We start from the raw sequence: 22,717 nt of genomic DNA, 5'->3' as shown, positions 1-22,717 counted from the left end.
CCTGAGCATGCCATATTAGACACCACTAAGAGTCATTTGAGTTTCAATCAATGCCACGGCTGTTTCAGAAACCTAATCACAGGAAGGAACTCAGCCTGTGTCCCTGGTACATCTAGTCTCTGGAACGTATTTCTGGTGGGCATATGCACTCATTTCTCTTCAGTATATACCCAGGAGTGGAAATGCTGGCAGGCACATGGCCTGCTTTAGTAGAATCCGCCACCACAGTTTCCCAGTGTGGCTGTACCCTGTTCCACTCTGTCTGGTAATGGCCTAAGATTTTTTTTTGATGGCACCAGCCTCTTCTTTTTATCACATAATAACTAGAATAAGCCTGCACTGTAGCACCAAACAGACCTTGGATCAAGTCTCAGCATCACCACCTACCTGAGTGATCTTAGGCGCATTACTTGCATTACTTAACTCTCTGGAGGTTTTGCTTCCCCGATGGGATGAATCACCCTCCCCAGCCTGAGCTGGCATCCATGTCAAATTAAGAGACTCTACCTCCAGCACTGACGACTACCCTCCTGACTTGCGCACACCTGAAGCTCCCCAACATGCAATCACCAAATAAACATTTCCAGCCCTTCACCCTCATAGAGTTCTTCAAAATTCCTACACCTGTAATTCAGAGACTCTACGTATTACTTTCATCCCCCATACTTATGTGATGGGCCACTTCTGTCACCACTTTCCCCAGCACAGTTGGTGGGGAAAATCCAGGACATGGGGAGGGTCCAAGACTAGATCAGTGCCTCCAAAGGTGAAGTTAATAGAAGGTGCTTCCTGCAAAGTAACTCTGGCCAGGAAGGAGACAGACACTCTCTGACCAAAGTAAGATGCAAATTGACATTGTCCATTTAAGTATTGTTATGGAAAGATCTCCGAGATACATTATGTTAACTAAAACAAGCAAAATGCAGAACAGGATGAATACTTTGTCACTTTAGCATAAAAAGGAGAGAGAACGGTATACATTTACAGTGACATATCTAAAAATGGATACACAAGATACTAATAACATGGGGCCATTGGAAGTGGCAATGGTATTGGGGACAGGAGTGGGAGGAGGTTGTTCAGTGTATCCTTTTATGACTTTAGAGCTTGAACTACATTGATAGATCCTCTATTCAAAAATTTTTTTTAAATATATACTTACAGTTTTTCAAGTTATGCATCAGGTGAACATGAATCCCTGACATAAACTCCATGAGGGATGTCTGGTGGGTCAACCCTGGCAAAGCAAGGATGCCTATTAGATATGTCCATGTAGGTGTGTGTGTAGGGGTGTATATGCATGTAGGAGGGTGTGCATGTAGGGATGTGCAGGCAGGTGCAGGGAGGCGTGTAGAGGTATATCTATGTGTTAGACATGTCCATCACAGCCTGAGGTGAGGGGGGAAAGGATGTAGAGTCGTATCAAGGGCACTGTCCTAAACTTCTGAAGAGTGGACCCAACCTAACTTCATACAGAGTTAGACCAGGGGGTGCACCTGACTTTTCATCACTTCCTCCACCACCCAACCCCTCAACCCTATAGAATTCAAATTCTGTCACTAGAAATCTGGAGTAAGAAAATGACTAAATGTTCTTTAAGGTTTTATGCATGTGTGTAGGTGTAGTTGTGTATAGGTGTAAGGGTGTGGGGTAGTGTATCTGTGTGGGAGTGATGTATGTGTGGGGGGGTATATAAGGGGTGTATATGTGAGTGTGTGTGTTTTCACTCAGCAAAAAAATGGCTGGACTATCCACCTTCCCAGAAGTCAACAGCAGCTAAGCCAAGGGCCAGACCCAGGGCCCTGTGGCCAGGTGACACTGATTAATAATTAACACATCTGAGCTTGGCGTGGAGCCACAACAGGTGTCCCCTCCCATAAAACTCACCTTCACTCCATGTGGCCATGTTACCCAATCAGGCTCTGAGAAGTCTGGCAAATGGCCAACAGGCAGACCCAGGCCTGTCCTGAAGGAGCTGAGGCTGGGCAGTGAGGGGCCCTTACTCCAGAGGGGTCTCACGGGCAGGAAGGGAAACAACCGCAAACAGATTGGGGTGAGGGGATGCCCCTTCCACTAAAGGCAGGCACCTTCCTTTCTGGGGGTATAGCCAGACCACAGCGCCCCCCACCATCCCTTCACTCAAAGAGGATATGACAGATAAACACAGACACACACACACACCACACACACACACACACACATATACACACGAGGCTAAGAAAAACGGAAGAGAGAAGCTGAGGAGCACAGGAAGGGCAAGCCTCTTTTATTATCCCAAAATGTAGAGTATTGAAGGCACTTACAATAACAAGTTCGGAGATGAGGGGAGGCATGGGGAGGTCAGAGGTCAGAGCACAGAGGTAAATCAACGGACCCCACCCTGGTCACCACCCAGCAAGGAGAAAAGGAAAAGCTACAGGGCCAGGTCTGAAGCCATTTAGATGTCTAGCTCTACAAAAGATACAAATCCATTCTCCAGAGGATTAGGAAATGAGGAGTACACAACAGCAAGGGGCAGGGCTGACAGTCACAAGTTAGTGGTTCTTTAAGGAACACGCTCGGCAGCAAGGAGGCCCTCAGGTCCCCTGCTGGAAGAGGTCTCGGTACATCTCAATGAGACGGGCAGCCTCGCGCTGGCCAGAGAGCAGAGCACCATGGGTGGTGGAATAGTACTTGCGGTGGGTGGCCTCACCTGAGAACAGCACCTGCATGGGCTGGGCAGGGGGACAGGGAAGTGAAGGTGGAGGAGCAAGAAAGGCTACCTGTCTGCCCCAGAACCCCCCATCCATACTACAAGTCAGAGAGGAATAAGCAGGCATCTGAGATGCAGGTACTGCTATTTCCACAGGATGAGGAGTTGCCCATCCCCCTGCCCATCTTCCCCTGCTTCTTCCCCAAACATCCAGGCCTCAGTCCTTTCTGCTCTGAGGCTTTCATGAGTCCTGGCTCTACAATTTCAGAGACTCACTGTGCCTCTTACTAGTGAACTCAGGGAATGATTTAACCTCCCTAAGCTTTGATTTTCTCATCTCCAAAATGGGTTTATACCCTCTACTTCTGAGAGTGGGTGTAAGAATTAAGTGAAATAATGTATCTAAAGGACTCAGAACCTGAAAGAATATAAGCCCTCAATAAAGTTAGGCAGTAATTTAACAAACCTTTATGGAGCCCCTATTAGGTTCCAGGGACTGTTCTGGGCACTTGGAAGATAAAAGGTGACCAGGCAGCTGCTTTGAGGAGCTTCCTTGCTGGTGGGGAAGCCAGACACGAAACCCAATTACTAAATGGCGTCATACGTGACGTGATGGGTGTTTGGGCGAGGTGCTGAGAGCCCAGAAAAGAGGCCCACTGTCAGGGAGATCACACAAAGCTTCCCAGAGGACAGGACCTTTGGGCTTCTTCTCAGAAGATGCTGGATAAATAAACAGGCAAAGGACGTTTCAGGAAGAAGGAAAAATGGGGGCAAAAATGCACCAAAACAGGCCTGGTCTAGGAGACAGTGAGAATTTTGGTATAGCCAGGGCTTCACCTTAAGAAAGGAGGCTGTTTAGGTGGGGTCCAAGCACAGAACAAATGTTTGCATTCCAAGCTTGAGTTTGGATTTTATTCCAAACATCCCAAACTGAATGTGCAAAGGTACCAGCTGGGGACCGTGGTAGGATGCAGTTTTTAATTCATCAGGTCTGGGGTGGGCTGAGAGTCTGCACATCTAACATGCTCCCACATGATGCCAGTGCTGCTTGTCCATGGACCACCCACCTTGAGTAGTGAGGTTTTAACCCATCAACAAAGAGCCCACAGAGGTGGTTAAGCTGAAAGGGGGGCACATATTGTGGCAGAGGGCAAGCTCCCTACTCCCACATCCATTCTCTTTCTCCTCAGTAACAAAAATCCTGTCTTTTAACTGGGTCCATTGCCATCCAGAAAAAAAAAAAAAAAAAAGATGTATCCCAACCTAGTAGCCCACTAGCAGCTGGTGGAGTCATGTGACTAAGTTCTAGCCAATCAACTTCAAGTGCACTGTTGCTTGGAAACACTGACTCAGCCCAGGGGTTCCCTTCTTTTACCCATCAGCCTGTCACAGACATGACAGTGAGAGCAGCAGCCTCCACAGCCCTCTTGGACCACGAGGTGGCCTGGAAGATGGAGCCAGGTGCTACTGATACTGGGCCCTGACACCTACCTCCGGATTTCCTTTTATGTGACCTAAGTAAAGTTCCATCTTGTTTAAACCACAGTTTGTTTTGTTTTGCTTTTTGTTATATGCACTAGTCCTAACTGATGCAGGTGACAAGAGAAGGTGTGCTTTTCAGGAGGATGGCTGTAGCAGCAGTGAAGGCCTTTTCCTCTCTCCGCCTGAGCACAGCCAGGGCAGGCACAACACATATTGGTTGACTACAATCTTCTTCACCAATTACACCAAAGAATTATTTTAAATATAATTCTGTTGGGGTTTTAACATTTATTGTATGTGTATGCTTGGTGGGGGAAACTCAAAATTTACTTCATGGGAACAGAAATATATAGAGATAATTTCTTTTCAATTTATTATTTTTCTGTGTATATTATTACATAGTTGATGTAATTTGGGGGAGGGTCAGTATTCTCAATTTTATTTTCTAAAACATATTGGGGAAAATAAACAAAACATACTCGGTCAGTGCTGTCCAAAAGAACCTTCCACGATGACAGAAATGCTCTATAGTGACACACTCTAACATGGTAACCATGAGTGACAGGTGGCTCTCAAACTTGAAAGGTGGCTAGTGCAACTGACGAACAAAATGTTGTATTTATTACTTTAAAGCTAATGGCTACCATATTGGACAGCACAGCATTAAATGGCTCAGTTTTTATAACCTCAAGAAAGAGTTTAACACATCTCAATTTGACTCTGTTCTTCCAGATGTTAAGTGCACATTTTCTTGTTTTCTCCTTCATTATGGGAGCTACTCCATCTATCTTACCTTGGCACTCCTCAGTGAACACTACCCTCCCACTCCTCCCCTGGACCAAACACACATACAAAATGCCCATTGCACCCCTCACAGATCCCCTCACTCTGCACCCCCTCACATACCCAGCACACCCACACTCACCGCTATCTTGGAGCTCTCCGTGTATGGCAGGGGCTTGGCCAGCTTCTCCACATCTGCCCCACTCGAGCCCACCTGTGTATATGAATAGGATCCCCGGAAGTAGGGGTTGCTGCCCCAGGCCGAGCGCAGAATTCGCCGAGGCTTTGGAATGTTGGGGTTCCCTGTTGGGGAGTAAGAAGAGCCAAGGGGAGGGAGAATATGAAATGGCTGCACACAGAAGACACCCCTGAGAAGACAACTCCCACTCTACCTCTAGGGCTCCAGAAAGGCCAGGCTGCTACGGATAAACATGTAGGATAGAGGAGAGAGGGATGGAGGCTGGGGTTCAAGCTGTGTACCCCTCAATGCCTCGTTGTGACCCCCAGCAAAACACCTCCTCTCCGTGGGCCTTAATTTTCCTATCTGAAAAAATTCCAGATAATAATGTTCCCCCTTCCAACTTCAGGGGTTCTTGTGAGGCTCTTCTGGGATAGTGGAGGAAAGATGTTCAACTAAAAATCAGACAAAAAAAACCACAAATCCATCTCTTAGCAAGACAACCTGAGTAGGAAATCTGCAATCTGAGGTTTTGCGGTGAAATCTGAGTTTTTCACCAACAGCCCTTAGAAACAGAGAAGAAATACAGAGCCTGTGGTTTTGAGTGTCTCAAGTTCCAAACAGGGGGGAGCCTGCAATTTAGGAGGCCAAGGCCAAGATGCAGTGCCCTACCGCATCTCTCCCAGTGGGCACACCACCTCAGTGTCACAACCTAGGGATGAGGATGCTAGCACACGGTTCAGGAGACTCAGAGGGTCTAGCAGAGGAGGGCAGACGCAGTGAGGTCCATGGAGCAGGCAGCGGGGCAGGGACAGGGACGCACCTGTGAACTGCCGCAGCATCTCTGTGCAGATCTCGGCCACTGCCTCGTCATCACACTTCTCCATGACAAGGGCCTCCTCCCCACAGATCCAGCCACTCAGCACGTGGCCGTAGCGCTCAGGCGGGTAGAGGACATCGAAGCCACAGATCTTGCGGTACCAGAGCTCGGGTGGGTAAGTAAGCGTGTGGCTCTCCGCCTCGTCCTCCCACACAAACTGTAGGCTGTTGCACTCGGGGCCCCAGAAGGGCTCCTCGAATTCTAGAAAGATCTTGTCGGTGGTGCCGATGCCCAGTCGGTGGATGGCAGCCACCTTCTCGGTGGGCAGGCCTGGCCGGAAGAAGCTGGCATGCTGCGTCTTGAGCACGCCCAGCGACACGGTCACGATCACGTGGTCCGCTGGGATCACCTCACAGTCCTCGCACTCCACCACCACCGGCCACTGCTCATCCTCATCCTGCCTCTCCCCCTGGGGCTCCTCTCCACCCTGGCTGCCCTCCCCAGTGTCATGATTATGGTTACCCTCACCCCGGGGCTCAATCTCAGGGCCCCGAGGGCGGGACGAGGCCTGGTCCCAGTGAACACAACGGACAGGTTTCCCCAGCTGGATGATGTGGGCCGGGATGCCCTCAGCCAGCAGCTCCACAACCCGCATGAAGCCCGAGGGGATGATGTGGTGGGCACCAGGAATCTCAGTCCACTCCCCAAAGGCGCTCAGGGACACCTCATCCATGCTGTGCGAGCTACTCTCACAGCTCTCCACCTGTGGGAAGAGCCAGAGGGGAGCCAGGTGACCGCCAAGGCTGGGCAGGGGTAGGAGCAGGACTTTAGGGCAGTGCCGCCCTCCTCGGACCCAGATTCCCCAGGGTCAGTCTTCCTCACTCTGGCATTTGTACTCAACAGATCTCCGAGATGGCAAAGATACCTTCAGGTACTGCTGGATCATGGCGAGCTTCAGGCGCTTGGTGGCCTCTGGATCATCAGGGTCGCCCCTAATGCGGTTGCGCACCTCCTCTCGGGTGAACACCCCCACGCTGTTCTGACTCTCAGCATTGACTGGTTTACCGTGCCGGAAGAACTCTTGGGTCAAGTTATAGACCTACAAAGAGAACCCAGGGGACTGAAAACACATTCACTCATCCCACCTCCATCTCAGACCTAAGAGCTCCAATTCAGTAGTCACCACCTCCAAGGTATTCCCGGATGTGCTGAGCCCATGGGGCCTCTCCTTTAGTAAATCAACATGGTGCTCAGTGCTGCACTGAGGCTGAACCAACAAAATCGAGGTTTGGGGCTGAACCTGGGCAGTCAGCTTCCTTGCCTCCACACACAGGAGGTGGGATGGGTCCCAGAGGTTCTCTTGCTGAGCCCCTGCTTAGAACAAAGCGAAATGTCTGGTGCCTATACAGTCTGTGGGGAAGGAACTGCCCCTTCATGCGCTCTACATGGCTGAGCGTACTGCCCACTGAACAACCCAGGTCTACACACATTTCCCTTTTCCAAGAACCAAATGCACAAACTCTTCCCCTGACATTCCTGCTCAAGTGTATCTGCTTCACCCTATCCCAGGAGGGCAGTCTGGAGCTGTGGCCTGGGTGTTTTGGGGGAGAGGCAGCAGAAGGGGCCCTGAAATCTGATCTTTCGGGAGACCCTCCCTATTCATACTCAGATCCACTCAAAGTGCCCTCTTTACTGCAGGACCCAGACGCATTTAAGGAAGATGGCCATGTTGGGGCAGGGCATGTGGAGAGGAAGGAGGCCCCACTGCACCGAGGAATGGAAGTATATTTCACGGGCATATTTTGGCAAGAACTCCAAACCACACTTCATCAACAAAAAGCAATGAACAGTCCCTTGGAGTGGGGGCCTATTGCCTCCCCTGCCTGCCTGATACAAAACTCCCACCAAACACTGGGCAGGTCTCCCTGAGGAAAGTAAGCCAGTCCTGGGTCAGGCTGGGATCCCCAAAGGGCAAGGTCTGAGCCCCAACACTCACTCAACAAACATTTACTGGGCTCTGTGCCCAACACAAGTTGTAATGGTGAGGAAGACGGACATGCAACCAAGCTCCTGTCTTCACTCAAGTTGGAGAGATACCATAACTGGGCTGTTTCTATATGATGTGCTGTGACAAGAAAGAACCCAGGGGTTGTGAGATCAACTCAGACAACCTTGGACAGTCAGGAGATAGCCAAGTAGGCAGTGGAAAGGAGAGGAAAAGTATTTCAGGCAGAAGGAACAGCATATTCAAAGACAGGGGAGAGGGAGAGTGTAAGATGCAAAGTGTCTCTGTCTTGCTGAAGTGGGCAGCGAGGAGAAAGACAGTTGCAAGAGAGGACTTTGGAAAGGCAAGCAGGGGCCAGGGCACGAAGGACTAACAGTCATGCCAAGGACCCTGGACTTTATCTAAGACCCTGGCAGATTTCCCTGGTGGCACAGTGGTTAAGAATCCACCTGTCAATGCAGGGGACATGGGTTCAAGCCCTGGTCCAGGAAGATGCCACATGCAGCGGAGCAATTAAGCCCATGAGCCACAACTACTGAACCCGCGCGCTGCAACTACTGAAGCCCGCACGCCGCAACTACTGAAGCCCGCGCGCTTGGAGCCCATGCTCTGCAACAAGAGAAGCCACCACAATGAAACCCGCGCACCACAAGGAAGAGTAGCCCCCACTCACCGCAACTAGAGAAAAGCCCGTGAGCAGCAACGAAGACCCAATGCAGCCAAAAATAAATAAATGTTTTCTTTTTTTTAAAAAAAAAAGAGCCTGGCATCACTGAAGGGTTGTGAGCATGATCACATGCCCACTCTCCCTCCCAGGACACTGGCAAGTTTGGGCTCCTTGGCCAAACATCTGTGGCTGATGCTGATTAATGGCATGTTTCCCCTCCTAAAGTGAGTCTGAATTTGGTCAACACACATTCATAGGAATATGTCTGCCCTGCAACCTGGCCCTGGGGCTGCTGAGTAGAGGAAGGAAGGTGGCATGGCCCACCCCCCACCACTCCACTCAAGGGAAAAACCTCCACATAAGATAGAAACATGAATTAAACATGTCTTTGAATATAAAATATAAAGAAGAAAATGACTTAAATTATTCCTTTTTCTTCTCCCTACAGTCACAAGATGCTGGGCGTTTGGTCTTAACTGGAGTCCTCAGCAAATTCCTCACCCAGTTCCACTGCCAAGGAGTCAGGCTTTCAACTTGCCTCCTCCCCACCCTGGGTTTTTCCCTTCAGTGATAAGCAACACAGTGGCTAGTCAGCTTATGTTAACTAAAGGCCAAAATGCCCAACTGAGGACAAACAAATTTAGTCCATCTGCATGATTCTTTGTGTCAACCACTGACTAGGACAGCCTTAACTGAACATGCATTTGTCATGTTCAGTCTCCTGTCCTGGGTTAAATGACATCTTCCCAATGTGATGCAAGGGAAATGGGACAGGTCTGTAACAGCTAATAATACTCACCCCAATTCTCATTAAGCACTTTTCATTGGGATCTCATTTAACCGTCATGACACTATGAAGTAGGTATAACTGTGTCCACTTTACAGGTGAGGAAAGTAAGGCTCAGAGAGGCTCAATAACTTGCTCACGATTACACAGCTAATAAATGGTAGAACTGGTATTGGGTTGGCCAAAAAGTACCTTCGGTTTTTAAATAAAAATAAAAGACACATTTTTCAATTTCACCAAGAACTTTATTGAGCAACATATTCACCATCTTGTCCCACTACCTTCTGCCATTTTTCAGGCACCTTCATAATTCCATCTTGCCAAAACTTTTTATCTTTTTGAGCAAAGAACTGTTCCAGGTGCCTTTTACAGTCTTCCAGGGAATTGAAATTTTTTCCATTAAGAGAATTTTGTAAAGACCGAAATAAATGGAAATCCAAAGGTGCAATGTCTGGTGAATACCGCAGATGAATCAGAACTTCCCAGCCAAGCTGTAACAGTTTTTTCCTGGTCATCAAAGAAACAGGAGGTCCTCCGTTATCCTGATGGAAGAGTATGCATTTTCTGTTGACTAATTCCAGACACTTTTCCTCGATTGCTGCTTTCTAATTGGGAGCAGTACTTGTTGGAATTAATCATTTGGTTTTCCAGAAGGAGCTCATAATAGAGGGCTCCCTTCCAATCCCACCATATACACATCATTTTCTTTGGATGAAGATCGGCCTTTGGTGTGGTTGTTGGTGGTTCATTTCCCTTCCCCCACAATCTCTTCCGTTCCACATTACTGTACAGTATCACTTTTCATCGTCCATCACAATTTGTTTTAAAAACGGACCATTTTCATTACGTTTAAGTACAGAATCACATGCAGAAATACAGTCAAGAAGGTTTTTTCGCTTAACTTCTGTGGAACCCAAACATCAAAGCGATTCACATAACCAAGCTGGTGCAAACGATTTTCAGGGCTTGATTTGGATATTTTGAGTATGTCGGCTATCTCTCGCGTGGTATAACGTTGATCATTCTCAATTAATGTCTCGATTTGATCGCTATCAGCTTCAACTGGTCTACCCGACCATGGAGCATTGTCCAGCAAGAAATCTCCAGCATGAAACTTCACAAACCACTTTTGACACGTTCGATCAGTCACAGCACCTTTTCCATACACTGCACAAATCTTTTTTTGTGTTTCAGTTGCATTTTCACCTTTCTTGAAATAATAAAGCATAATATGCCAAAAATGTTGCTTTTTTTCTTCCATCTTCAATATTAAAATGGCTACATAAAAATTCACCAATTTTGATACTTTTTTTTAAATGCATGCTGATATGACAGCTGTCACAATACAATCTAACAAAATTGTTTTGAATGAATTTAAAGACAACAAAGTACTACTAGAGCCATCTTACGGAAAAAAACGAATGAACTGTTTGGTCAACCCAATACTTGAGTCAAGGTAATCTTGCTACAGAGATTAAGCTCTATATGATAACTACTGAACAAACTCATTTATTTGTTAACAAATATAATACATTCAAATGAGTAGCCCTTCAAAGTCATCACCTTGGGAGGGAGGCTACATATTTATTATGAAACCACCCTCAGGCAAGGCTTCACATTCTTAGAGCACACCTCTTCAGAATGGCCTCCAGCATTGTCTAACAGCTACATAAGGAAATCTCTCTTTTGACTTCATGGTTAACACCTCTTCCTTCTGACCCAAAGCAGCACTACCCAGAGTGATAACCCACCTTTATCCATCCTACTTTCCATGACTCACACTCTTGGCTTTCAAAAATCAAACCCACAAGCAGAAGTTGATGATGATCTACTTTGAGGGACATTTAAAAGAACAAGTAAGTCATGGACCCTGAAAGTCATTCTCAAGAGGCATCCATGCTTGAAGCACTCACAATAACATGGGAATCAGGACGTGACTGATTCCCAGTAGACCAAGAAGGTCTACTTTGAAGAATACTAATTCTTAACTGCTTAATAATAATATTAGAAGTGAGAACACACAACACTATAGGATTGTACATAACATATTATGTGGGGGCACACACATAAGACAGTGAGTGTGCCTGCCCTCCATTGAGCAGGGATGATCCCAAAGCAAGAGTCATTTCTCCTTTCCCATGCCCAAGAGACATAGAAAATGTACAATAGGTGGCTGTTGACCAATTTACTGACCTGAAGTGAAGGGTCATTACACTATAAATGACAAGCTATCAGAAGGCAAGATCTACATGTTACCTTGCTTGTTCTTTGCAGTTCTTTTCAGCACCACTGAAAGTTACTAAAAATATTAACATTCTTTTTTAAAACCTGAATAAGACAAGGATGTGTGCCATTGACACTTCTATCCAACACTGTACTGGAGATTGACAGTGCAGTAAGGCAAGAAAAAAAAATTAATAGTTTTAAGTTATGCTGTCCAATACAATAGCCACTAGATCTCTATAGCAATTTAAAATTAAATTAAGCATTTAGTTTCTCAGTATTCCTAGCTACATTTCAAGAGCTCAAAGGCCACATGTGGCTAGTGACTGCCATACTGGATAGATGTCTAAAACATCTCCATTATCGTGGAAAATTCCATTGGACAACGCTGGTCTGAGGATTAGAAAGGAAAAAGCAAAATTCTCATTTTTTTGGTATAGGATTATATACATAAAATTCCAAAATACCATTAGAACATAAATTAATGTGGTATATTAATAGATATAGTATTAGAGTTAAAATAATAATTTAGCAAGGTAGCTAAAATCAATAAATAAAAATCAGTTATAAATACCCATAACATTTTGCACATAATAGAAAAAATGATCTTAAAATTTATATGGAACCACAAAAGATCCCAAATTGTCAATGCAATTTGAGAAAAAAGAACAAAGCTGGAGGTATCACACTCCCTGACTGCAGACTATACTACAAAGCTACAGTAATCAAAACAGCATGGTACTGGCACAAAAAGAGACACATAGATCAATGGAACAGAACAGAGAGCCCAGAAATAAACCCACACACAATTAACCTTTGATAAAGGAGGCAGAATATACATGGAAAAAAAACAGTCTCTTCAATAAGTGGTGTTGGGAAAAGTGAACAGCCACATGTGAAAGAGTGAAATTAGAACACTTCCTCACACCATATACAAAAATAAACTCAAAATGGATTAAAGACCTAAATGTAACAATGGAAACAATGAAAATCCTAGAAGAGCATAGGCAGAACACTCTTTGACATAAATTGTAGCAATATTTTTTTTAATCAGTCTCCTAAGGCAAAAGAAACAAAAGCAAAAACAAATTTAATTTAATTTAACCTAAAAGTTTTTGCACAGCAAAGGAAACCATTAACAAAACAAAAAGCCAGCCTACTGAATGGAAGAAAGTATTTGCAAATGATATGACCAATAAGGGGTAAATATCCAAAATATATAAACAGCTCATACAACTCAATATCAAAAAAACTATCAACTCGATTAAAAAATGGGCAGAAGATCTGAATACACATTTTTCCAAAAAAGATATACAGATGGCCAACAGGCACATGAAAAGATGCTCAACGTAGCTAATCATCAGAGAAATGCAAATTAAAATGACAATGAGATATCACCTCACACCTGTCAGAACAGGTATCATCAAAAAGAACACAAATGGGGAATAGGGCAAGATGGCGGAAGAGTAAGACGCGGAGATCACCTTCCTCCCCACAGATACATGAGAAATACATCTACACGTGGAACTGCTCCTACAGAACACCCACTGAACGCTGGCAGAAGACGTCAGACCTCCCAAAAGGCAAGAAAATCCCCACGTACTTGGGTAGGGCAAAAGAAAAAAGAAATAACAGAGACAAAAGAATAGGGACAGGACCTGCACCAGTGGGAGGGAGCTGTGAAGGAGGAAAGGTTTCCACACACTAGGAAGCCCCTTCGTGGGCAGAGACTGCGGGTAGCAGAGGGGGGAGGCTTCGGAGCCACGGAGGAGAGCGCAGCCACAAGGGTGCAGAGGGCAAAGCGGAGAGATTCCCGCACAGAGGAGCGGTGCCAACCAGCACTCACCAGCCCGAGAGGCTTGTCTGCTCAGCCGCCGGGGCGGGCGGGGGCTGGGAGCTGGGGCTCGGGCTTCGGTGCTAGCAGGGAGGGAGTCCGGGAAAAAGACTGCAGCTGCCGAAGAGGCAAGAGACTTTTTCTTGCCTCTTTGTTTCGCGGCGCGCAAGGAGAGGGGATTCAGAGCGCCGCCTAAACGAGCTCCAGAGACGGGCGCGAGCCGCGGCTATCAGCGCGGATCCCACAGCAACAGGGACGCAGAGGGAAAAACGGAGAGATTCCCGCACAGAGGCTCGGCATCGAGCAGCACTCACCAGCCCGAGAGGCTTGTCTGCTCACCCGCCGGGGCGGGCGGGGGCTGGGAGCTGAGGCGCGGGCTTTGGTCGGATCCCAGGGAGAAGACTGGGGTTGGCTGCGTGAACACAGCCTGAAGGGGCTAGCGCACCACAACTAGCCGGGAGGGTGCCCGAGAAAAAGTCTGCGGCTGCCGAAGAGGCAAGAGACTTTTTCTTGCCTCTTTGTTTCGCGGCGTGCAAGGAGAGGGGATTCAGAGCGCCACTTAAACGAACTCCAGAGACGGGCGCGAGCCGCGGCTATCAGCGCGGACCCCAGAGACGGGCATGAGACGCTAAGGCTGCTGCTGCCGCCACCAGAAAGCCTGTGGGCGAGCACAGGTCATTCTCCACACCGCCCCTCCCAGGAGCCTGTGCAGCCCGCCACGGCCAGGCTCCCGTAATCTGGGGACAACTTCCCCGGGAGAGCGCACGGCGCGCCTCAGGCTGGTGCAACGTCTCGCCGGCTTCTGCCGCCGCAGGCTCGCCCCGCCTCCTCCGTACCGCTCCCTCCCCCCGGCCTGACTGAGCCAGAGCCCCCGAATCAGCTGCTCCTTTAACCCCGTTCTGTCTGGGCGGGGAACAGACGCCCTCAGGCGACCTACATGCAGAGGCGGGTCCAAATCCAAAGCTGAACCCCAGGAGCTGTACGAACAAAGAAGAGAAAGGGAAATCTCTCCCAGCAGCCTCAGAAGCAGCGGATTAAAGCTCCACAAACAACTTGATGTGCCTGCATCTGTTGAATACCTGAATAGACAACGAATCATCCCAAATTTAGGAGGTGGACTTTGGGAGCAGGATATATTAACTTTTCCCCTTTTCCTTTTTTTGTGAGTGTATATGTGTATGCTTCTGGGTGAGATTTTGTCTGTATAGCTTTGCTCTCACCGTTAGTCCTAGGGTTAGGTCCGTCCGTTTTTTTTTGTTTTTTTTTTTTTACTTAAAAAAATTTTTTTTCCCTAATAAATGTTTTCTTAATAATTTTTTCCTTATTTTCTATTTTTAAAAAATTAAAAAAATTTTTTTTACTGTTTTTTCATATTTTTTATTTTAAAAAATTTAAAAAAAAATTTTTTAATAAATTTTTTCTTAATAATTTTTTTCTTATTTTTAGTATAAAAAATTAATAAATCTATTTTTAAAAATTAAAAAAAATTTTTTTTCTTAATAAATTTATTCTTAATAATTTTTTTTCTTATTTTTTATTATAATTGCTTTATTTTATTTTATTTTATCCTCTTTCTTTCTTTCTTTCCATTTTTTCTCCCTTTTATTCTGAGCCGTGTGGATGAAAGGCTCTTGGTGCTCCAGCCAGGCATCAGGGCTGTGCCTCTGAGGTGGGAGAGCCAACTTCAGGACACTGGTCCACAAGAGACCTCCCAGCTCCACGTAATACCAAACGGCGAAAATCTCTCAGAGATCTCCATCTCAACATCAAGACCCAGCTTCACTCAACGACCAGCAAGCTACAGTGCTGGACACCCTATGCCAAACAACTAGCAAGACAGGAACACAGTCCCATCCGTTAACAGAGAGGCTGCCTAAAATCATAATAAGGCCACAGACACACCAAAACACACCATCAGACGTGGACGAGCCCACCAGAAAGACAACATCCAGCCTCATCCACCAGAACACAGGCACTAGTTCCCTCCACCAGGAAACCTACACAACCCACTGAACCAACCTTAGCCACTGGGGACAGATACCAAAAACAACGGGAACTACGAACCTGCAGCCTGTGAAAAGGAGACCCCAAACACAGTAAGATAAGCAAAATGAGAAGACAGAAAAACACACAGCAGATGAAGGAGCAGGGTCAAAACACACCAGACCTAACAAATGAAGAGGAAATAGGTAGTGTACCTGAAAAAGAATTCAGAATAATGATAGTAAGGATGATCCAAAATCTTGGAAATAGAATAGACAAAATGCAAGAAACATTTAACAAGGACGTAGAAGAACTAAAGAGGAACCAAGCAATGATGAAAAGCACAATAAATGAAATTAAAAATACTCTAGATGGGATCAATAGCAGAATAACTGAGGCAGAAGAACGGATAAGTGACCTAGAAGATAAAATGGTGGAAATAACTACTGCAGAGCAGAATAAAGAAAAAAGAATGAAAAGAACTGAGGACAGTCTCAGAGACCTCTGGGACAACATTAAACGCACCAACATTTGAATTATAGGGGTCGCAGAAGAAGAAGAGAAAAATAAAGGGACTGAGAAAATATTTGAAGAGATTATAGTTGAAAACTTCCCTAATATGCAAAAGGAAATAGTTAATCAAGTCCTGGAAGCACAGAGAGTCCCATACAGGATAAATCCAAAGAGAAACACACCAAGACACATATTAATCAAACTATCAAAAATTAAATATAAAGAAAACATATTAAAAGCAGCAAGGGAAAAACAACAAATAACACACAAGGGCATCCCCATAAGGTTAACAGCTGATCTTTCAGCAGAAACTCTGCAAGCCAGAAGGGAGTGGCAGGATATACTTCAAGTGATGAAGGAGAAAAACCTACAACCAAGATTACTCTACCCAGCAAGGATCTCATTCAGATTTGATGGAGAAATTAAAACCTTTACAGACAAGCAAAAGCTGAGAGAGTTCAGCACCACCAAACCAGCTTTACAACAAATGCTAAAGGAACTTCTCTAGGCAAGAAACACAAGAGAAGGAAAACACCTACAATAACAAACCCAAAACATTTAAGAAAATGGGAATAGGAACATACATATCGATAATTACCTTAAATGTAAATGGATTAAATGCTCCCACCAAAAGACACAGACTGGCTGAATGGATACAAAAACAACACCCATATATATGCTGTCTACAAGAGACCCACTTCAGACCTAGAGACACATACAGACTGAAAGTGAGGGGATGGAAAAAGATATTCCATGCAAATGGAAATCAAAAGAAAGCTGGAGTAGCAATTCTCATATCAGACAAAATACACTTTAAAATAAAGACTATTACAAGAGACAAAGAAGGACACTATATAATGATCAAGGGATCGATCCAACAGGAAGGTATAACAATTGTAAATATTTATGCACCCAACATAGGAGCACCTCAATACATAAGGCAAATACTAACAGCCATAAAAGGGGAAATCGACAGTAACACAATCATAGTAGGGGACTTTAACACCCCACTTTCACCAATGGACAGATCATCCAAAATGAAAATAAATAAGGAAACACAAGCTTTAAATGATACATTAAACAAGATGGACTTAATTGATATTTATAGGACATTCCACCCAAAAACAACAGAATACACATTTTTCTCAAGTGCTCATGGAACATTCTCCAGGATAGATCATATCTTGGGTCACAAATCAAGCCTTGGTAAATTTAAAAAAATTGAAATCGTATCAAGTATCTTTTCCGACCACAACGCTATGAGACTAGATATCAATTACAGGAAAAGATCTGTAAAAAATACAAACACATGGAGGCTACACAATACACTACTTAATAACGAAGTGATCACTGAAGAAATCAAAGGGGAAATCAAAAAATACCTAGGAACAAATGACAATGGAGACACGATGATCCAAAACCTATGGGATGCAGCAAAAGCAGTTCTAAGAGGGAAGTTTATAGCAATACAAGCCTACATCAAGAAACAGGAAACATCTCGAATAAACAACCTAACCTTGCACCTAAAGCAATTAGAGAGAGAAGAACAAAAAAACCCCAAAGCTAGCAGAAGGAAAGAAATCATAAAGATCAGATCAGAAATAAATGAAAAAGAAATGAAGGAAACAATAGCAAAAATCAGTGAAACTAAAAGCTGGTTCTTTGAGAAGATAAACAAAATTGATAAACCATTAGCCAGACTCATCAAGAGAAAAAGGGAGAAGACTCAAATCAATAGAATTAGAAATGAAAAAGGAGAAGTAACCACTGACACTGCAGAAATACAAACGATCATGAGAGATTACTACAAGCAACTCTATGCCAATAAAATGGACAACCTGGAAGAAATGGACAGATTCTTAGAAATGCACAACCTGCCAAGACTGAACCAGGAAGAAATAGAAAATATGAACAGACCAATCACAAGCACTGAAATTGAAACTGTGATTAAAAATCTTCCAACACACAAAAGCCCAGGACTAGAGGGCTTCACAGGTGAATTCTATCAAACATTTAGAGAAGAGCTAACACCTATCCTTCTCAAACTCTTCCAAAATATTGCAGAGGGAGGAACACTCCCCAACTCATTCTATGAGGCCACCATCACCCTGATACCAAAACCAGATGAAGATGTCACAAAGTAAGAAAACTACAGGCCAATATCACTGATGAACATAGATGCAAAAATCCTCAACAAAATACTAGCAAACAGAATCCAACAGCACATTAAAAGGATTATACACCATGATCAAGTGGGGTTTATTCCAGGAATGCAAGGATTCTTCAATATACGCAAATCAATCAACGTGATACATCATATTAACAAATTGAAGGAGAAAAACCATATGATCATCTCAATAGATGCAGAGAAAGCTTTCGACAAAATTCAACACCCATTTATGATAAAAGTCCTGCAGAAAGTAGGCATAGAGGGAACTTTCCTCAACATAATAAAGGCCGTATATGACAAACCCACAGCCAACATTGTCCTCAATGGTGAAAAACTGAAACCATTTCCACTAAGATCAGGAACAAGACAAGGTTGCCCACTCTCACCACTATTATTCAACATAGTTTTGGAAGTGTTAGCCACAGCAATCAGAGAAGAAAAAGAAATAAAAGGAATCCAAATCGGAAAAGAAGAAGTAAAGCTGTCACTGTTTGCAGATGACATGATACTATACATAGAGAATCCAAAAGATGCTACCAGAAAACTACTAGAGCTAATCAATGAATTTGGGAAAGTAGCAGGATACAAAATTAATGCACAGAAATCTCTTGCATTCCTGTATACTAATGATGAAAAATCTGAAAGTGAAATTAAGAAAACACTCCCGTTTACCACTGCAACAAAAAGAATAAAATATCTAGGAATAAACCTACCTAAGGAGACAAAAGACCTGTATGCAGAAAATTATAGGACACTGATGAAAGAAATTAAAGATGATACAAATAGATGGAGAGATATACCATGTTCTTGGATTGGAAGAATCAACATTGCGAAAATGACTCTGCTACCCAAAGCAATCTACAGATTCAATGCCATCCCTATCAAACTACCACTGGCATTTTTCACAGAACTAGAACAAAAAATTTCACAATTTGTATGGAAACACAAAAGACCCCGAATAGCCAAAGCAATCTTGAGAAAGAAAAATGGAGCTGGAGGAATCAGGCTCCCTGACTTCAGACTATATTACAAAGCTACAGTAATCAAGACACTTTGGTACTGGCACCAAAACAGAAATATAGATCAATGGAACAGGATAGAAAGCCCAGAGATAAGCCCACACACATATGGTCACCTTATCTTTGATAAAGGAGGCAAGCATATACAGTGGAGAAAAGACAGCCTCTTCAATAAGTGGTGCTGGGAAAATTGGACAGGTACATGTAAAAGTATGAAATTAGAACACTCCCTGACACCATACACAAAAATAAACTCAAAATGGATTAAAGACCTAAGTGTAAGGCCAGACACTATCAAACTCTTAGAGGAAAACATAGGCAGAACACTCTATGACATAAATCACAGCAAGATCCTTTTTGACCCAGCTCCTAGAGAAATGGAAATAAAAACACAAATAAACAAATGGGACCTAATGAAACTTCAAAGCTTTTGCACAGCAAAGGAAACCATAAACAAGACCAAAAGACAACCCTCAGAATGGGAGAAAATATTTGCAAATGAAGCAACTGACAAAGGATTAATCTCCAAGATTTACAAGCAGCTCATGCAGCTCAATAACAAAAAAACGAACAACCCAATCCAAAAATGGGCAGAAGACCTAAACAGACATTTCTCCAAAGAAGATATACAGATTGCCAACAGACACATGAAAGAATGCTCAACATCATTAATCATTAGAGAAATGCAAATCAAAACTACAATGAGATATCATCTCACACCGGTCAGATTAGCCATCATCAAAAAATCTAGAAACAATAAATGCTGGAGAGGGTGTGGAGAAAAGGGAACACTCTTGCACTGTTGGTGGGAATGTAAATTGATACAGCCACTATGGAGAACAGTATGGAGGTTCCTTAAAATCTACAAATAGAACTACCATACGACCCAGCAATCCCACTACTGGGCATATACCCTGAGAAAACCATAGTTCAAAAAGAGTCATGTACCAAAATGTTCATTGCAGCTCTATTTACAATAGCCAGGACCTGGAAGCAACCTAAGTGTCCATCATCGGATGAATGGATAAAGAAGATGTGGCACATATATACAATGGAATATTACTCAGCCATAAAAAGAAATGAAATGGGGACTTCCCTGGTGGCGCAGTGGTTAAGAATCCGCCTGCCAATGCAGGGGACATGGGTTCGAGCCCTGGTCCCGGAAGATCCCACATGCCGCAGAGCAGCTGGGCCCGTGAGCCACAATTACTGAGCCTGCGCGTCTGGAGCCTGTGCTCCGCAACAAGAGAGGCCGCGATAGTGAGAGGCCCGCGCACTGCGATGAAGAGTGGCCCCCACTTGCCACAACTGGAGAAAGCCCTCGCACAGAAACGAAGACCCAACACAGCCATAAATAAATAAATAAATAAAATTTAAAAAAAAGAAAGAAATGAAATGGAGGTATTTGTAGTGAGATGGATGGAGTTAGAGTCTGTCATACAGAGTGAAGTAAGTCAGAAAGAGAAAAAGAAATACAGTATGCTAACACATATATATGGAATCTAAGGAAAAAAAAAAAAAAAGGTCATGAAGAACCTAGTGGCAAGATGGGAATAAAGACACAGACCTACTAGAGAATGGACTTGAGGATATGGGGAGGGGGAGGGGTAAGATGTGACAGGGTGAGAGAGTGGCATAGACATATATACACTACCAAATGTAAAATAGATAGCTAGTGGGAAGCAACCGCATAGCACAGGGAGATCAGCTCGGTGCTTTGTGACCACCTAGAGGGGTGGGATAGGGAGGGTGGGAGGGAGGGAGATGCAAGAGGGAAGAGATATGGGAACATATGTATATGTATAACTGATTCACTTTGTTATAAAGCAGAAACTAACACACCATTGTAAAGCAAGTATACTCCAATAAAGATGTTTAAAAAAAAAAAAAAAAGAACACAAATAATAAATGTTGGTGAGGATGTGGAGAAAAGGAAATCCTTGTGCACTGTTGCTGGGAATGTAAATTGGTGCAGCCACTGTGGAAAACAGTAGGGATGTTCCTCAAAAAATTAAAAATATAACTACTATATAACCCAGCAATTCCATTCCTGGGTATATATCCACAGAAAAAGAAAACACTAATTTGAAGAGATACTTATACCTCAAAGTTCACTGCAACATTGTTTACAATAGCCAAGCTATGGGAGCAGCCTAAGTGCCCATCAACAGACGAATGGATAAAGATGTTAGATAGATAGGTAGATAGATTTAAAATATATAGTTATATAGTTATATATATATATATATATAATATATATACACACACAATGGAATTTTACTCAGCCATAAAAGAGAATGAAAATCTGCCATTTGCAACAACATGAATGGACCTAGAGGTTTAGTGAAATAAGTGAGACAGAGAAAGACAAATACTCTATGTCATCACTTATATGTGGAATGTAAAACATAAAACGAATGAACAGAACAAAACAGAAATAGACTCAGATATAGAGAACAAACTAGTGGTTACCAGTGGAGAGAAGGAAGGGGGGAGGGGCAAGACAGGGGTATGGGATTAAGAGATACAAACTACTATGTATAAAATAAATAAGCAACAAGGATATATTGCACACAGCAGGGAAATATAACCATTATTTTGTAATAACTTTAAATGGAGTATAATGTATAAAAATGTTGAATCACTATGCTGCACACCTGAAACTAATATAATACTGTAAATCAACTACACTTCAATTAAAAAAAAAAGATGCAGTTATAATTCTATACACCGGGAACAATTAGAAAATAAAGTATTTTAAAATTACCATTTAAAAGAGTATCCAAGAGCAATAACAACAATAATCATACCCACTTACCTAGTAATCTAATAAAAGATGTTTAAGGACTTTCTGGGGAAATATTTAATCATGAGTATCAATAATCTCTTACCTAGTACTGCTCCACTCATTGTCTTCATTCTACCCTCAAATTGTCCTGATTTTCCAAATGCAGGGCCCAGAGAATGTGTAGACATGACCAGGATCGTAGAAGACCCAAGCAGGTCACCCAGCCCCCTCAAGTCTGATACATACACACACACACACACACACACACACACACACACACACTGCCAGGGCACTCCCTGCCCCACAAACCCTTGGGCCCAACTATCCCCCTAATACCTCACCTCGTTGTATAAATCACTGAATTCCTCAACCACATCCTTGGGGATCCTGCAGCCACGGTTGGTGAGGTAGCAGGCCACGCCATTCTTGGAGTAGAGGCTGATGCGGCCCACACTGCGCTCTCCATCAGTTGTCTCTTCCAGAAGGCCATTGGCTTCTGCTAGATGATAGATGGGATTCCCGTAGGAGCCATGGATCCACGTGGCTCCCAGCTCAAAGGTGGCGTGTCCTGATGGCGACAATAGGCTCTTATAGGGGCAAGGAAGAGGGCCAGAACACTGCCTCACCCTCCTTCCTCCAAGAGGATCCTTCCATCCCCAACAACAGGGGAAAGGAAGGGGATTAGGTCCCGCTCTAGCAACGAACCAAAATCTTCAGTGAAAATATCTCAGTAGAAGCCACATGTGGCACAAAATGGATTCCACTTTATAGCT

At 44.1% G+C, this 22,717-nt stretch overlaps 1 protein-coding gene across 8 annotated transcripts in view; it reads right to left on the bottom strand.

Moving 5' to 3' along the window:
- Positions 1-2,247: 2,247 nt before the first annotated feature.
- The window catches only part of SMOX (spermine oxidase), a 46,180-nt gene continuing 25,710 nt past the window's right edge, over positions 2,248-22,717 (bottom strand). For 4 of the 8 annotated variants that reach the window (XM_061207829.1, XM_061207830.1, XM_061207835.1 and 1 more), the window contains 6 exons: positions 22,286-22,512; positions 6,881-7,054; positions 5,959-6,718; positions 5,100-5,260; positions 3,159-3,248; positions 2,248-2,714 (listed from right to left, as the gene is read on the bottom strand). In XM_061207829.1, coding sequence (XP_061063812.1) covers positions 2,577-2,714; positions 3,159-3,248; positions 5,100-5,260; positions 5,959-6,718; positions 6,881-7,054; positions 22,286-22,512 — 1,550 coding nt within the window. In that variant the 3' untranslated portion in view covers positions 2,248-2,576. Of the gene's footprint in view, positions 2,715-3,158; positions 3,413-5,099; positions 5,261-5,958; positions 6,719-6,880; positions 7,055-22,285; positions 22,513-22,717 lie in introns of those variants that run through there. The other 4 variants (XM_061207834.1, XM_061207832.1, XM_061207836.1 and 1 more) reach the window with 4 other exon arrangements.

Source organism: Eubalaena glacialis, chromosome 13 (genome assembly GCF_028564815.1).
Source record: "Eubalaena glacialis isolate mEubGla1 chromosome 13, mEubGla1.1.hap2.+ XY, whole genome shotgun sequence".
Lineage (NCBI taxonomy): Eukaryota > Metazoa > Chordata > Mammalia > Artiodactyla > Balaenidae > Eubalaena > Eubalaena glacialis.
This window is presented reverse-complemented; position numbering and strand designations above follow the sequence as displayed.